Source organism: Chelon labrosus (assembly GCF_963514085.1).
Source record: "Chelon labrosus genome assembly, chromosome: 2".
Taxonomy (NCBI): Eukaryota; Metazoa; Chordata; class Actinopteri; order Mugiliformes; family Mugilidae; genus Chelon; species Chelon labrosus.
Genome location: NC_140338.1, coordinates 28,208,159 through 28,224,299, shown reverse-complemented (window position 1 = coordinate 28,224,299; position 16,141 = coordinate 28,208,159). Strand labels below are relative to the sequence as shown.

Genomic DNA, 16,141 nt, shown 5'->3' with positions numbered 1-16,141 from the left:
GAGAAAGAGACAGCTGTAATCTGCTGGGAGGGAAACAAAGGGGAGACGAGGCAAATTACCAGCAAATGCATCTGTCTCTAATCGAATGGCTGCACATGTGACTGTCTGCTTGTTGGGGAGTGCATGCAGCCGTGTGTGCGTGTAAATATGAGAGCGCTCTGTCGCTTTCTGCTAGGGAATTCATTCATCTTTTCCATCAGGTCAGCTTCCAAAGCAGGAACTCTCTATTCGACTAAATTAAGTGTACACACACGCACAAAGAAGGCTTCCGCAGAATGTCTATGTGTACACGATGTACACTATGTAGCCTACATGTATTGGAGAAGAAGACGGTCGTGAGTATCACGGTCCATTGTCCCCACTCATCCCAAGGATATGAAGGGGATTTTGTTTGCCCCCAAACAAATCAATAAAATGTACATTATTAAAATAATTGAAAATAATTATTTATCATAATAGCCTACTTAAGGCTAATCATCAGCTGAAATCCCACAAAAGTGGGAATGCACAGAGGGACTTTTTGAGCACAGAGAACTGCAATCCTCAAGCACATAAAAGATATTTTGAGAAAATATTTTCGAGCGAATAATAAGTCAATATGAGCAAACAGAAATCTTTAATGGATTGATCATGCGGCAATACATAAAATTTCTGCTTTCCAATCATGAAAACAAAAATATATCTTTCAAATTGCATATTGATCTGCATCAGACAAACGGAAACTGCTGTATGGTTATTAATCGTAGCTATAAAAATGATAGTGACAGTAGAATGCAGTGATAAATAAGTTGGAGTCTGGTTAATATCATCATCATCATCATCATCACAACATGGTTTCCATAGTGAAATGATGGCGTCTTCGCGGTTTCAAATCAAACTGCAGCAGCACTACCCCGGAGCCCGCCGACACATACCGATGGAGACCTGCGTAAAGGCGGCCAGAACGAGCCAGAGCAAGACCGGAAATAGACCAATGCTTCTTTCAAAGTAAAAGCTGAAGCGACATACACATACACATACGTACATTTTTGTTAAAGTTAAATTAGTTGAGCTTATCTACGCGGCACACTCCCCACTTACTCTGCTTTCAAACACGAGAAAGCTGGTGAGTTAAAGCTGCTGCTGGCGATAAAATAAAAAATACCTGGTTAAAATGTGAAATTATTCAGCTGAACTGGGACATGCCACTGTAGGCAGAGCTACGGACCCTGCGCAGGATAAGCAGTTTATGTAGATGCTATGATTCTACTGTGGCCACTGGTTGGCCCATTTTGGGTGTGTTTTGGCATTTTACACTAACCTACCTACACTGCCAAAAATAAATCCATTATAATCCAATGTCTCCAGCGGAAGTGGTCTTGATCCGCGTTGTGTAACTTAACAGTGGGCAGTGCTGTTTTTCTGGGAGGAGTGGAGCAACGCGCGGACATTGTAGTGTGGACAGAAAACGGGGATTAATAGCAGCAACAAATGATACAAACCTGGCAGTGTGAGGCCTGTACCGAAGCAGATGGATGGAGCTGATGGATGAATTCCTTCCCTAGGCCGTGTTTTAGGTGACCCTGTCGGTGCTCACTTTTAATGACCGAGCAGGAGAGGGCGGAGACATAAAACAGGGGCTTTGCCAAAATTATTTATCTGTGGTTGATTTCTACAGCGTTACCTTCTCATCTTTGTAGATAGATACAGTGATCTGTGTTGAGTTTGATTATTGCAAACCAGTTAGGAAATTGTTGCCTTTTTCTGCCCAGAACAAACCCACTCTTCATGTAGCCTGCACCTTATCTTTCTCTTCAAGCTTTACACTCCTTCAGACTTTGCTTGATATTTTTAGAGAAAGGAAACACGCTGCTCATAAAGATAACAGGGTCTTGCAGTAATATCTGGTGAACTGTGTTAACCTCTGCCAAACAACAGTTAGGCCTTGGGTTTTATATCTGTGAATAGTCTTGTAATTATTTTCTTTCAGCACTAAACACCGTAGCTTCAGCAGAGGCAAAGCTGCCCTCATTTTTGACTATTATTTGGAATACTCCCTCATCTTTTTTTTTTTTTGGTTTATAAATCGGATAAGAAACCCCCGTTGTTGTCACCATCCTCCCAGCTCTTCCTCCAGTCTGGGATAAGTGCCACATTGGAGGTATGGAGGCCCACTCAGTGTCTGGCCACACTGGACGAACAGGAGAGGACGTGTTTGATCCTGACAACACTGAGAAGCACCGTAGCCACGGCCCGCTGCAGCAGGACTTTGGAGACATCCTCCAGCAGATCATGGCCATCACAGATGAGAGTCTGGATGAGGCTCAGGCCAGGTAAAACAAAAGGAAACGGGTCTTCACAAGGGGGGGATATTCGGTATCTCCCAAGCTTGCATCACACACCGCAATGATCCCCAGCCCTGCTGCACCTTTAACCTTCTCTACCTTTATCCCGTAGGCCAGAGCGTATCATGAAACCCCCTCGGGATGTTGTTGTGAAAACTTAGGTCTTCAGCTTCCTTCAGTGCAATGATAGACTCTAGTGACCCCCCAACACAGAGATTGGATGCATTCAGTATGTTTTATGGTTTTATTGCAGGACGATAGATGGTGAGAGACTCAGGCCTCGTCCACACGTACGAAAACGATCTTTTCCCTCTCCGTTTTCCCTGGCATCGTTTCAAGAAAATCTGCTTCAACACGACTGAAAACGCTACTTCATATTCCAGGCCTATAGGTGGCGCTGTTTCAGTTTCAGAAATTCACCAAAAACGGAGAGGAAGAGGCGGAGCATGCGCATAAAGCTTGAGCGCTGTTTACAAATCGACTTTAGAAGAAACCAAACTCAAGGAGAAATGATATTTTGCCCTGGTAACCTTAATAGGGCTCAATATCTTCTCCAGCAGGAACACGAGCATGTAGTCCGCCATTGTTGTTGATGTTGTTATGAGACGTCTCGCGGGATATAAGAGGTGGAAGGCTGCTCGAGGGGTGTGGCAATGACATCATCGAAACGCATGTATGCGTTTTTTCCCGTCCACACGAAAACTCAAGAGCTGCGTTTGCAAATTTTTCCACCCTGGGACCAGGTTTCAGAAAAGTGCGTTTTAGGGCAATGCGTTTACTGGATTCGTGTGGACGATCGGCCAAAACGATGCAAAACATCTGCGTTTAGACCAAAAAGCGTCTCCGTGTGGACGGGCCCTCAGAGCCTGCTGTGTTTCTGGCGTTTACAGAGAATTAGCAATACTTATAGGTTCATCTAAACAGAGGAAGGGCAAGGTTCAGCAGTGCCATATATAGAGTTGTTTTTCACTATAGGGATGGTTACGAGGTGTTAGTCAAGTGCTCTTATCTTGTCTATCCGGACAGTTGTGGCACATGCATGGAAGCCTTCACACAGTCCGAGCGTACCCTCCTCTGTAGGTTCCCACAGAACTATGCTTATCTGAAAGAGAATACAAAGGATATATGAGCTTATGAAGATTATTATTAAATTTCCATTACGACGCTGAATAATGACCAAGAACTGGCGTCAGTGTCTGTTGTCAATAACCCGTGACCCCCTTGTGACCCAAGATTCGCATTTCCGTACACCTCCCCAAACACGACGGTTTACAGATCATTTTAAGTGCTGACTCTGCTTTATGGCGTTCAACAGCCCCCGTACATTTCTGTTAAATTTGACCTTCCTTGGACTATGTCGTGTCTTCTTTAGTTTTTAGTGGCATGATCAGCATATTATAGCTTGAAATCCCACAGCAATTCATAGTAATTTACCAACAGTTTGCTCAAAAAAGTGTCACAGCACATGCAACATCACATTGTATAGTGCCTGTGCAGATAAGTCCAGCTGTTCTCTTTTCCTCTCTTCACAGAAAAGAGACGAGAAGAGATAAATAGACAAATCCTCAGTCTATTAGTCATCAGTTATATTTACGCTAGCAATGTTTCCAAAAATATTTCCATGGGACCGCACATAGTGATGGAAATGGTCAGAATAAATGTTTAATAATAGTCAGTTTGTTTATTAATTGGGTATTTTGTAAGATTATTTGAATTAGTTGCCCTACATAATAAACAAAAGGCTTACAAGGAACCATGCTGTTTAAGCTAAAATAAAGAAACAAACAAAAAAACTCCGACATCAGCAACACCTGAAGTCGTACAGCTTTTTGGGGTCCCCAGAAAACATTCTGTGCCTACTTGCTTGTTGTGTTTCTGTATTTGCTGGTCTTGTGATGACATAATATGCGTGTTCTGTTCATTTGCCTGTGTCTTGCCTATTTGCATGTGTTCTCTTAACTTGCAGCTTGTGGAGTTCTCTCAGCCGCATGCACTTCCCTCTGCATTTAGACCCGTTTTCAGTCAAATGCTTAAACAGATCTCGCACAATCATCTGAACCTGCCAGAGAGCTTGAAGCATTTCAACATTAAAGTGCCAAGTGTAAGCTTTTATTTGTGCAGTGACATATATTTCTTTAAACACATATTGCCCAAATTACAGTAGCTCAGTTGGACTCTCAACTTACCTACTAGGCATTTATTGATGAGTTACTGATGGAATCAGCATGGATACAGAAGTGTTCATTATTATATCATTTAGCATGACAGCAAACGTGAACTTTCAACGACAGCAATCCATGAATTTGATATCTGTGGGTCTAACTAAGGCTTAATGTTGACATTGTCCGCAAAAGACTCATTCATTCATTCATTCATTCATCTGTAACCACTTGTCCTCTGGAGGGTCGCGGGGGGCCTGGAGCCTGTCCCAGCTATCTCTGGGCGAGAGGCGGGGTACACCCTAGACACGCTGCCAGCCTGTCCACCCATGTCTTTGGACAGTGGGAGGAAGCCGGCGAGAACCCATCCTGTGAGGCATCAGTGTTAAACACTACACCACTGTGCCGCCCGTCTGCTAAAGATTTTACCCAAAATTTCTAAATAGGATCTTCTTTGAATTTGACCCTTAATCTCTAGGCACTGTGTGTTAAGAGATCTACATCTAAATGATCTGTTGTTTATGGGTGTCAATTTATAAATTGCAAATATACAAAATAATTGTAATTTCCAACCTGTGTCTCTGTCTTTTTCTCTTTTGATTTATCCACAAAAGGAAACATGCTTTAAATTGCCACAAAATGAAGCCTGCCCTCTTCAGTGTCCTGTGTGAGCTCAAAGAAAAGGCTGGTAAGATGTTCACTTGTCATTTTCTTTTTACATACGCCAGTCAAGAAACAGTATGCTAATAAGGTTAAAAACGTTTACTCTGTTGGGGTTAAATCCACGGTTTACATGTGTTCATTTGAAATCTTTGTTTCTAGCTTCAAGCCTTTTTAATCATGTTAGGTCAACCTGAGACTATAAGGGTGAAGGATTTGAAAGGGGAAATAAATTGTGTTTTTAAAGATGTAATTCATGTGTTTGGTAGTGAGCCATATGTTGACACATCTGTGACAGAGACTGAGAGAGAGACTGGAGACACACACACACAACAGATTGTATCGCTACATTTTCACATTTTCTTTATTAACCAGATGTTTATTTAACGCGTTGTCTCTCTTTCTCCCTCTCTTGCTCTTGTGCTCAGTGTGTCGCACACTTTTGCCTTGATGATTTTTGGTGATGCTCCAAAATCCAAATGCTCAGATGGTGAAAAGGCTAGAAGCACCACTGCAGGAGGAGCGTCAAAACAAGCACAACAGGATCGTCTAATCTGGGTGATTAACGCTAGGAATCCGTGCCCGAAGTTTAGATGATGCAATGTTTAAGTAGCTGTGATTGTTGATGATTTACTTGAATGGACTGAATCACTGCAGGATGGACGATACATTACGCCCTGCCTTACCTATCCTCGTTCGTTCCCACTGTGCAAATCATCTAAGCTGCACTTCTGAGGGGAGAACTTCTTCAGCACTGAGTATAGAGAACCATGAGAGTTTACACAGAAGTCCTTGTTATTACCTCATTTCATTCACTTAGCTTGGAAACAGGAAGCTTATAGTCTGGCATCAGGAGGGATTCAGAGTTTCCATGGCAACTCCGTCTGTCAACTTTTCCAACTCAACAGCCCTGACTTTCCAAAATTCAAGCATGTAAAATATATTCCGCAGAGAATAGTTTGGAGGGATGAAAAGGTAAAGTGTAAAATTGGTGGAGTGCCACAGCATTGACTAAGAATCTATCTTAGCCTCTGATGGGAATGGGTTTGCGTGTGTGATCTGTTTTAATCTGGGTTTTGTGCATTTCACTCAGTCCTTGTCTATAGTGGTGAAGCTGGACCATGGATTGTTGCTCCTCTCATTCCTAAATCTTGCTACTGCTCCTCTTCAAACCGAAGTGAATTTTGCGTCTGCCAGGGACTACTTCCCGAGGCGCATTAATGCACGTTTAGCTCCTGAATATTTATGACAGCAGAAGGGCGTATGCAGGGCTGACTCAAAATAAACTGCGGAAGCGATGTCGGCGGTTGAAAGAAAATGTCACCCAGTGCGACTTTGTGGTTCATGATTGATGTGTTTTTAAAGGAATTGGTGAAGTCGTACGTTTTGGAAAATACATTTAAGGCTGTCAGCTGAGTATATTCAGCCTTGTACTGTTACAGTAACCAAAGAAAATTCCTTTCAGTTTTAAACATCAATCAGTCTTAATGTTTTCTATTGCACTTTCCAGTTTAGACAAGTATTAGAACTACAAAACATTAAGCTGTAACAATATCACTTATCAGAGGTCTTTAAAAGTAACAAAGGAAACAGACATGGTGGCAGGTTATTGTGAGTAAGGGACATTTATGGGGACTCTTTGAACAATGCTATCAAACATTCTTACTTTAACTAAATGCATTCATTGCTTTGCCACCGTCAGATATTAGCCCAAGGCAGCTATGGTTGGCCATGTGGGAAAAATTAGCCTGTTATAACCTATTTCACACTTGATCTAGTTTCTTTGGAAATATTGACATAATCTGCCAATAACTTGCAAAATTATTCTGTTCATTATTTGGCAGAAATTTGAGGTGACAGGCTCCAGCAGGGGTAATCCGCTACAGAGAGACTTTATCAGTTGTAGTCGATATTCTGCCACATTTATCAGTCAGCTACTGTGTACTACTATATTACATTACATTGCTACATTAAAACTTTTTACTGGCCGCTGTCTAATATGGTTTGGGAAATGAGTGTTGTGTGAAATTGTTGTGTTTGCGTGCTCGCTGTAGAAGTTAACCAGATGTGGAGGCTGCCATCGCCCCTGTTGTAGATTATGAATGGCAGACGCTCCCCCCTGAACCACCTTGTAATTGCTTCCAATTTGCATAACTGTGCAAATTAACAACCTCTCAAATGAGCTCTCATTTTTCACTGAGTCTTTAGCTGCTCCTTAGGAGCTGGCATTAATTGACAGCCATGTGTGGAAGCAAGGATGCTCATGTATGTGGATTCGTTTCGGCTTGGGCTCTCAGAGGAAAGCTGGCGTCACCTCCATAGCAACTGCCACTGTTTTTAGATTGTGTTTTTCTGTGGTTGCCAGTCTTTTTGACTGTTGCATTTCTCCTTCTCTTTCTCCTCTGTACTAAAGATTGCTTTGCTCCTTCCAGCAAACACAGCTGCACACGAAGAGTTCCAACAAAGCCATCCATTGTTTACATGGAGGGCTCTTTCTGGGCTATTTAACTGGATTTTCCTGACGTTTAGTTGCACTGTCTGCTCAGACTGTAAATCTGAGCCAGTGAAGAGTTGTGTTCACTCCAGACACCAGGTCTAGCCAAGTGTTTGCGTCATGGGAGATTAAATCTGGGACGTCTTTATTGGGTGTTTAGCAGATAGTAATTTACTCTGATGACATTTTTATATGTGGAGTTAAACTACACAATTTATTCTGATATGGAGCAAGGAGCAAAGTGAACAAAGTTAAATGTCGTGTTAAAATACTCTATCTGTATCGTGAGCTGGTGCTCTCTGGTGGTTGCTGAGAGAACCCCAGTAGTTCCCAGAAAGGCAGACCCCTCAGTTAAACCCAAGTGAAAGAAGCTGATTATGCTCACAGTGATTACAGTATGTTTGTGCCTCAAATTGTGATGCAGCATTAACCTAGTTATCAAACAATTGAAACAATAGAATCCTTAAAAATGCCTAGAAACTGCTAACTGTGGACCATAAAATGACCATTAATGTGACACACTAAAAGTGACTGGTCTACAGGAATTACAGTATTTGAAAGCAGCTGCAACGTTTGGATGTCAGTGGGTTGTGTGCACAAAGTCTTACGCAGTATGAATCCTGTTTAATCCCATTATTCATTATTTTGCCCATTATTCAAAAATTCATGTAATAATTGTTGTTTTTGACATTTAACAGGATAGGACAGGATAAAATAACATTTTACACAGAAAGTCAAAGGTCAGCCTCACCATGACAGAGTCAGAGTCAACATCACTGTTTGGTGGAGGCATACAGGCTGTAACTGTAGTTCTGGTACTACAGGATGGAGCCAGAAAGAATACTGTTGTAAATAAACAGGATGCACAATGTTGTAATGTTCCTCTTTCTGAACGTAAAGCAAGTAAAGCAGCTTTAATCTCAGTAACTCCTGGCAGTGCTTTCAAAAGTGGCTCAAGACTAACCCTTCAAAAAAAAAAAGAAAAAAAGAAAAAAGTAACAGGATGTAAGGAGGCCACAGCAGTAGGCGAGTAAGTGAGCATGATGTTATGGTAAATAAAAATCTCTTAACTGGGAAATCTGGTTGTGAACTTTTACCCTTCCAACATGTCTTGCACTTGCTTTACTGATCTGATGTGGCCATTAAGGTGTGTGTCCCTCCCCACAGCTCTCAGCATCCAAAATGTCCAAGAAGAGGACCCTCCAGACCCTCAGATCATGCGCCTGGACAACATGCTGTTAGCAGAGGGTGTTGCTGGTCCGGAGAGGGGCGGAGCCTCTGCAGCAGCGGTGGCGGCGGCAGCCCAAGGGTGCCCTGATGACGGGAGCATAGAACATGCGGACTACAGAGAGAAGCTCGCTCAGATAAGGCAGATTTACCATGCGGAGCTGGAGAAATATGAACAGGTGCGTTGTTGAGGAAAAGCATTGCAGTGGAATTCACAAAGAACAGGTGTAGCTGTAGAATGTTCCACCTGAACTCTTAGGCACTTGTCTCCTACAGGCATGCAATGAATTCACCAACCACGTGATGAACCTGCTCAGGGAGCAGTCCCGCACGCGACCCATCTCCCCAAAAGAGATTGAGCGAATGGTGGCAATCATCCACCGCAAGTTCAGCGCCATCCAGGTGCAGTTGAAGCAGAGCACATGTGAAGCTGTCATGATCCTACGCTCCCGGTTCCTGGATGCCAGGTTGTTGCTCATGTGTTTATTTTCTTGCATCATCTTAATTTTTCCAGTGTGTTCCATTGTATTTACAATATTTTTTTTTTTTTAAAAAAAGGGTATTTGCAGTTTTCTGACTTCTCATTTGAGTTATTGTTGTTTTTCTGTCAGGCGGAAACGAAGAAACTTCAGCAAACAGGCAACAGAGATTTTGAATGAATATTTTTACTCCCATCTGGCAAACCCATACCCTAATGAGGAGGTCAAGGAGATGCTGTCAAAGAAGTGCTCCATCAGTGTTTCACAGGTCAGGATGTCAGAGACACACCACATCAAAAAATAACAAAGAACACATACAGTATTTGGAACCAGGTAAATTTCTCTCTTGCTTGTTTTTCCTTCTTTATCTCTTTCAGGTGGCCAACTGGTTTGGAAACAAGAGGATTCGCTACAAGAAGAACATTACCAAGTTCCAGGAGGAGGCTAACCTTTACGCTGTAAAGACAGCTGTGGATGTCGCAAATGTGACTTCACTTGCTAGTCCAGCCACCTCTCCAGCCACACCAAACTCAGGTACATTCGACCAGAGATGACGAACGGCGTCATAGCAACAGCATGTCAGTTACCACACTGCGCTTGCCTTCCCACCTCCGTCTCTTCCTCCTTGTAGACTTTCCTCCTCAGTTTTTCAGTCTTTATTAAACCACAACAAACAAAGCACTTCAGTGTATTTGGAGCTACTTTTGCTGATCACCAAGCTCGCCTATGCCTAAAAGTAGCCTTGACTGAAAGGCCACTATGCTGGTTAAAGTTAAATTATTTAAGCATGTATGTGGGTAAAACATTTTTTTTTTTCCGACAGGAGGCTACCCAGGCCTGTGTCACACACCTGATGAGAGGTCATGAGGGACCACCTGGAGGAACTACCCTACCTCATCATGGTCACTGTGTAAGTAGTGATTGCTGCACAATGCAAGTCATTTTATTAAAGGGTAAAGATATTGACTGAGGACTTATTTTTTGTTGCAAAAAATAACTGCAGAGCTTTTTTTTTTTTTTTTTTTTTTTTAATAATACAGCAATGTATTGTCACAAAATGGTCAGTGTCATTTACTTCTCCTGTCAGTGGTTTTAATTTTCTGTGGCTGACCAGTGTTTACCATGGAAGGTTGCAGTACTTGGTGTTTAAATTCTGTGATGTGTCAAATTTCTACAACTGTAGCACTAAATCAGGATCCAGTAGTTCAAGTAATCACTCATAAACTTAACTAAATACAGAGCAGTCCTATTCAGGTTTGAGTCAATAGGTTTTGATTTACAAAAACAAAAAACTAGTATTCAGTTTCTCTTTTGGACGTTAAACAGTTAGAAGAAGAAGGTGAACACACATTTTGTTGTGGATCAAACAAATCTTTATTACAAGTAACAATGTTTCAGTATTAACAATTGACTTTATTGTATTTCCAGTCAGTCAGTCATGGTTCTTGCTTCATTAACGTGACAATTTCATTTATTTATGATGTTTCTTGAATGCTTTTGAAGACGCTAAGGAGGCTTCAATCACATTGTATGCATATATTATTATCTGATATAAAATGTGAAAGAGCAACTTGACTGATAAATAACACTGTACACCAATCAGCCACAACATTATGACAGGAGAAGTGAATAACACTGACCATCTTGTGACAATACAATGTTCTTCTTTGAAACTTTCAGACCTGGCATTCATGTGGATGTTACTTAGACATGTAGCACCCACCTAGACCAGACCAGGCACCCCAACCCCATAGCAATGACACTATATTGCGCTGTATTTTCGCCCAGCTAACACCCTGTCCCAATCCCAATGTCTTTTTCATTAGGTTGATGGAGGCTGGCAGTCCTGTGAAGATCTTATCAGTCGGTGCTCCAGGTCTCTTCTAACTGATGCTGTACAGCACCTTTCCCACTTCCCGTCTTCTGCTCGTCGAACTAATACATACTCAGACTGTACATCAGAGTCCAGCTGAGCCACAAACCGACTCTGCCACAACTCCCAAGAAGCCGTTTTATTTTTGGTTCGTGGTGCATTTACACTCTTCTTCCAGGAGTTTGTATCTACCCGTTCACATTTTGAAATAAAATTTTGACACTACAGTGTTTTCTAAAAATAAATCTTAAAAGGAGGAAGTAGAAGTAAAAATAATAATAATAATAAAAAAAACATTGCTTCTCTTCGGGGCCTGCATATCTTCTTAAGCAGACTCATCATTGTGTTGCAATACATTATTACACACATAAGAAAAACAGAACTAGATGCATGTTGTTCTTTTTAGATGTTGAAATTACAATTGTACATTTCTCTTTTCTTACATTTTTTTTTAGAAAACACAGTACAGTACAACACAAATATCAAAAGGAATAAACACATTGTCACTTATTGTATCCTGTTGTGTTGTAGTTTTGGTTAGAATTGTTTTCTATTATATGACACTCTGTAAATATCCAGTGTTTCTTTAACAGTTAATTATGTTTCATAAAAGTTTTTGAAGAAACCGAAGAGGCTTCAGATGCAGTCAATGAGTGAGGTGTGAGCAGTTAACGGTTTAATCAGTTCTAATAGTTATTCATCCAGATGTGCCCTCTAGTGTTGAGTCGTGTTACTGCGTCTAACTGCATTGTGAGTCCGTCCTACCAAACCAGGCTTGCCAAAAAATGTGTCCTCCACAGACTTTAATCTTCCATGTCCTTCTCCGTTGTCACTCCTGGCTGTTTTTAGTTAATCTTTAATGGTTAATGTCAACAAATTATAACACATGATGAACTGAGAACAGGGTCCCTATCTTTGTATGCGATCCAGATAATTGAGTTATCTGGATCACTGAGTCTGGATTCTACCAGTCCTTGTGCTTAAACTTTGTTCATCTTTCACCTAACATCACTCATAGCTGATTTATAACTGATTAACAATGTGAATTTGTGGAAACAGTGGCAACACTGTGACTTTCCAAGAGACTTGTGTCCATAAATTCTGCCCTGTCTGCCCTGGTGCATGCTGGGAGGTTCCTGACACATGTCCAATGCAGCTGCATTCACTTAATGAGCACTTAGACCAGTCATACTGATCATGGGTTTGTTTTGCTTTTGTTTCAAAATAAGAGATAAGATAGCTTCCAATGAGATGAACAAACCAATCATCAAATCTACTCAAAGAACCAAACAAGCTGGTTCAAATGCAAACAAAGTTATTACTGCTATTGTTAAATGAGTTTTATAATTATACATTTGTCATGCTTTATTAATCTGCAAACAATCTTACATTTATCAGTTGCTTTGAATCATTTTTTATTTCCTGCAATAAAAATACCATAGAAACTGTTGACATTTTTTTCTGCTTGTAATCCACACTGAACGCCCATTAGCTGGAGGTTTATGTGATTATACAAACTAAAATGCGTAAGTAATCCTGTGTGTAATTAGTTATGTCCAGTGGTTTTACTTTTCTTTCTTTTTTTATTACAAATACATTTAAACTTTTATTGATTTTTATTTTGTGTTTTGTTTTTTTACATATTATTTCTGAACATGCTCCAGCCAGACAGCAGGCAGCAGATGTCCTCAAATCTGTGAAATAAACAAGGACACTCGTGCTTTGATGGCCCATAGAATTCAGCGTCATCAGCCTTATCTCTGCAGGCTCACCAATCAATACGGACCCATGGAGCGGTTAGCCGGAGGGTGACCATCTTCTTGGAAAGCAGAATGAGAGAAGAGTAAAGAGATAAAACCACTGCCTCCTGTGGTTCATCACACTCGCGAGACAATGCAAAGTCACAAAATCCAGCCTTTGCGCTTTTCACCTGCTTATATCCAGAAAACCTGGTTCTTGCTGTAATATCAGCCAGTTATTTGTTTAGTCAGTCAACTCGAATGTCCTTGAATGTCATTCAGGGCCTCCGGAATCAGACAATTATTAGCTCGAAAAGATTGTTTAAATATAATAAAGAGCGCTTCATACGTGACTGGTACTTGGTGACAATATTTGAACAGGGGAAGGGGTTAGGGAAGGGTTAAAGGTTGGAAGTGATAAGAGACAGAGGCAGACAGACAGAGGCTGAACACGGCAGAGAAACTGGGACTGTTCTCTGTTCATCATGGATTTATCACCTGGGGCTCTGATCCTGTGTTCTCTCTTATGTTCAGGTAACTTAATCTGATCTACATTTGCTGTATTAACTCTGATTTATGACACACCGTTGTTTCTGTGACACTGACAACTTCCTCTGTTTGTGTGTTGAGAAATAACTGAAACACATTTAAAAGTGTTATAAGAAGCAGTGCCCTGAGTAAACGCACTGATGGCATCAGTATTATCTATGGAAGAAGAAAAAGAAAGGACAAACTTCAGAAAGGGACATATTTTCTTGAAATAAAATATTGCTTGAATTGTTTTCATGATGCTATTATGGAGACAGAAATATCAAAATCTGGACAATTAATATGATTATTATGTGTTTAATGTAAGGGGGAAATGCAGTTTTCACCTCCATGCATTGAGAGATATCTATTTTTTGTACATTTTCTCTTTTGCATTCTCATCAAGCAGCACTTCTGTTCAATCTGTCTATTTGCTCGGCCTGTTTGCTTTGGCGTTTGTGTACCCTGTGCTTTACCCAGACCTGTCTAAAGGTTCACAGAGTTGATTCATGAATGTGTGTGTGCGTTTGTGGTGTCATCAGCTCTGTCTATCTGTGCAGTGGCCGGCCAAGCTCCTGTCGTCTCAGTGGAGCCCCGGGTTGCTACTGTACGCCAAGGAGAGTCTGTCAGTTTTAGGTGCCAAGTGGGGAGTGGCGCACAGCCAGTCCGACTGGAGTGGAGGAGAACCCATAACCAAGCATTAGCAGGTCAGGAGCTACAACATGTGAGCACAGACGCTGCTCATTCAATCGCTGTCTGATCTGAATTTTCCTTTTTCCTTCTAGACAATGTGAAGATCGGTCCTGATGGGTCTGTGCTGACGGTTGCTAAAGCCCGACCTGGAAACCAGGGACAGTACCGCTGTCTGGCATCCAACTCTGCCGGCCGCAGCACTGCCAACGCTGTGCTGAACGTCAAACGTGAGCTTGCCTTTGTATTCCAGATTTTCCACAACCGCATGTACAGTTTCAAAGCTAGAAAAAGCCATGCAACTCCCAGAATGATTATTTTATCTTGGATCCTTTTGATTAAGAATCATGTGACCTCTAGCTTTGAGCCCCACCGCTTTTTACACACTCAACTCCCCCAGGAGTTGGTAGAGACCAAAACAGTACAAAAAGAGGGTGAATATTTTATTGATGAACTAAATGCCAGGCATCCACATTAACTGCTGGGTATGTGTACAATAAATTCATCCCCCTCTCTCTCTCAGATGCTCCTAAAGTGCAGCTGACTCCAGCTGGGCCCCTGCAGATCAGGATAGGTGGCCCTGCGTCAGTGGAGTGTCGTGCCACAGGCAGGCCGCGCCCCACTCTGACCTGGAAACGCCAGGGCTCCACACTGCACCTGGTTACCGAGGAGACAAGTGATGTCAGCACCATACAGGTGAAATCTGACCTGATGCCCTGTTAAACTTCACGACTTTCGTCCCGTATGTAGGATGACAAACTGAACATGATACTTGACATGTGTTTTCTCAGTGGCCTGCAGTGCGTCCTGAGGACTCAGGGGTTTATATCTGCCAGGCTGAGAACAATGAGGGCCTAACAGAGGTCAAAGTTGAGATCATTGTCGTGGCAGGGCTTGGAGCACCAGTGGCTTCAGTGAGCGCTACGGAAATGACGGTGGTGGAGGGACATGAGGTCAGAATGGAGTGTCAGGCCACTGGTAAGATGTCTGTATGCTTGTGTTATGTCTCTCGGTTCTTCTCTTGTCTCTCTTTTCACTTGGTCCCTCCTTTCTGTTCTTCCTTCCAGGTTCCCCCCCTCCTGTCATCACTTGGTCCAAGCTAAGAGCACCACTGCCATGGAAACACACGTTGGCAGGTGGAGTTTTGACACTCACCAGCGTGGGGCGCCAAGACTCAGGACAATACATCTGCAATGCAACCAACATACATGGCTTCAGTGAGGCGTACACACAGATGGAGGTGGAGGGTGAGCGGGCGACACAGTCACAGTCCAGATTCTCCGTCACTGCTCACGCTTAAAACTAATTGCCTTCTTCTTCGGGCAGCCCCTCCATACGCCACCTGCCTGCCTGATCAGGTGAGGCTCCAGCCCGGAGACGCCCTGCAGGTGCAGTGCCTCGCCCACGGCTCTCATCCCATCCAGTACACATGGACTCGGGTGGGCAGGGGGAGCATGCCTCCTGGAGCAGAGACCACAAGGGATGGCATGCTGCGGATAGCCCGTGTTAAACAGAGCGACAGTGGTACATACAAATGTGTGGCATCCAACCACATTGGCTCCAGTGAGGCAGTGGCCAAAGTCATCATAAAAGGTGAGCTGGTGTTTAAGTCTGGCTACTTAAAATCCATAAAAACAAATGATCTGTGTCCTCTTTTGCCTTCTAATCTCATCTTTTTCTCTTCTTTTACAGCTTAAAGCAGTCCGTTCATGCTCACTGGCAAAACATCTACACAGAGCTTACAACTTCTGCAAGTCTGGATTGTTTCAATCAGGAAGGTCAAATGCTAAATACGGAGAAAATCCTATTTAATACAGTCACATTTAATAGAGCTATCATGCTGCTGCTGTTTAAACCTCTAGTATTACTGTGCATATCAGGATAATTTTATACTTTTATAGAAAATTGTAATTCTCGCTATTGTTATTGGTGCCTCATATCAGCCTTTGGAAAGATTTTACTGGAACT

The 16,141-nt window shown here is 42.2% G+C and overlaps 1 protein-coding gene across 1 annotated transcript; it reads left to right on the top strand.

Annotated features, from left to right (window-relative positions):
* Nucleotides 1–1,015: 1,015 nt before the first annotated feature.
* LOC311505015 (pre-B-cell leukemia transcription factor 1-like) lies at nt 1,016–11,824 on the top strand. Its single transcript, XM_084568399.1, has 9 exons — nt 1,016–1,556; nt 2,105–2,312; nt 5,098–5,171; nt 8,805–9,043; nt 9,141–9,331; nt 9,476–9,611; nt 9,721–9,877; nt 10,167–10,253; nt 11,170–11,824. Exons 2-8 carry the CDS (start codon nt 2,143–2,145, stop codon nt 10,208–10,210), a joined length of 1,011 nt encoding a protein of 336 aa, XP_084424525.1. The 5' UTR covers nt 1,016–1,556; nt 2,105–2,142; the 3' UTR covers nt 10,211–10,253; nt 11,170–11,824.
* Nucleotides 11,825–16,141: the final 4,317 nt, after the last annotated feature.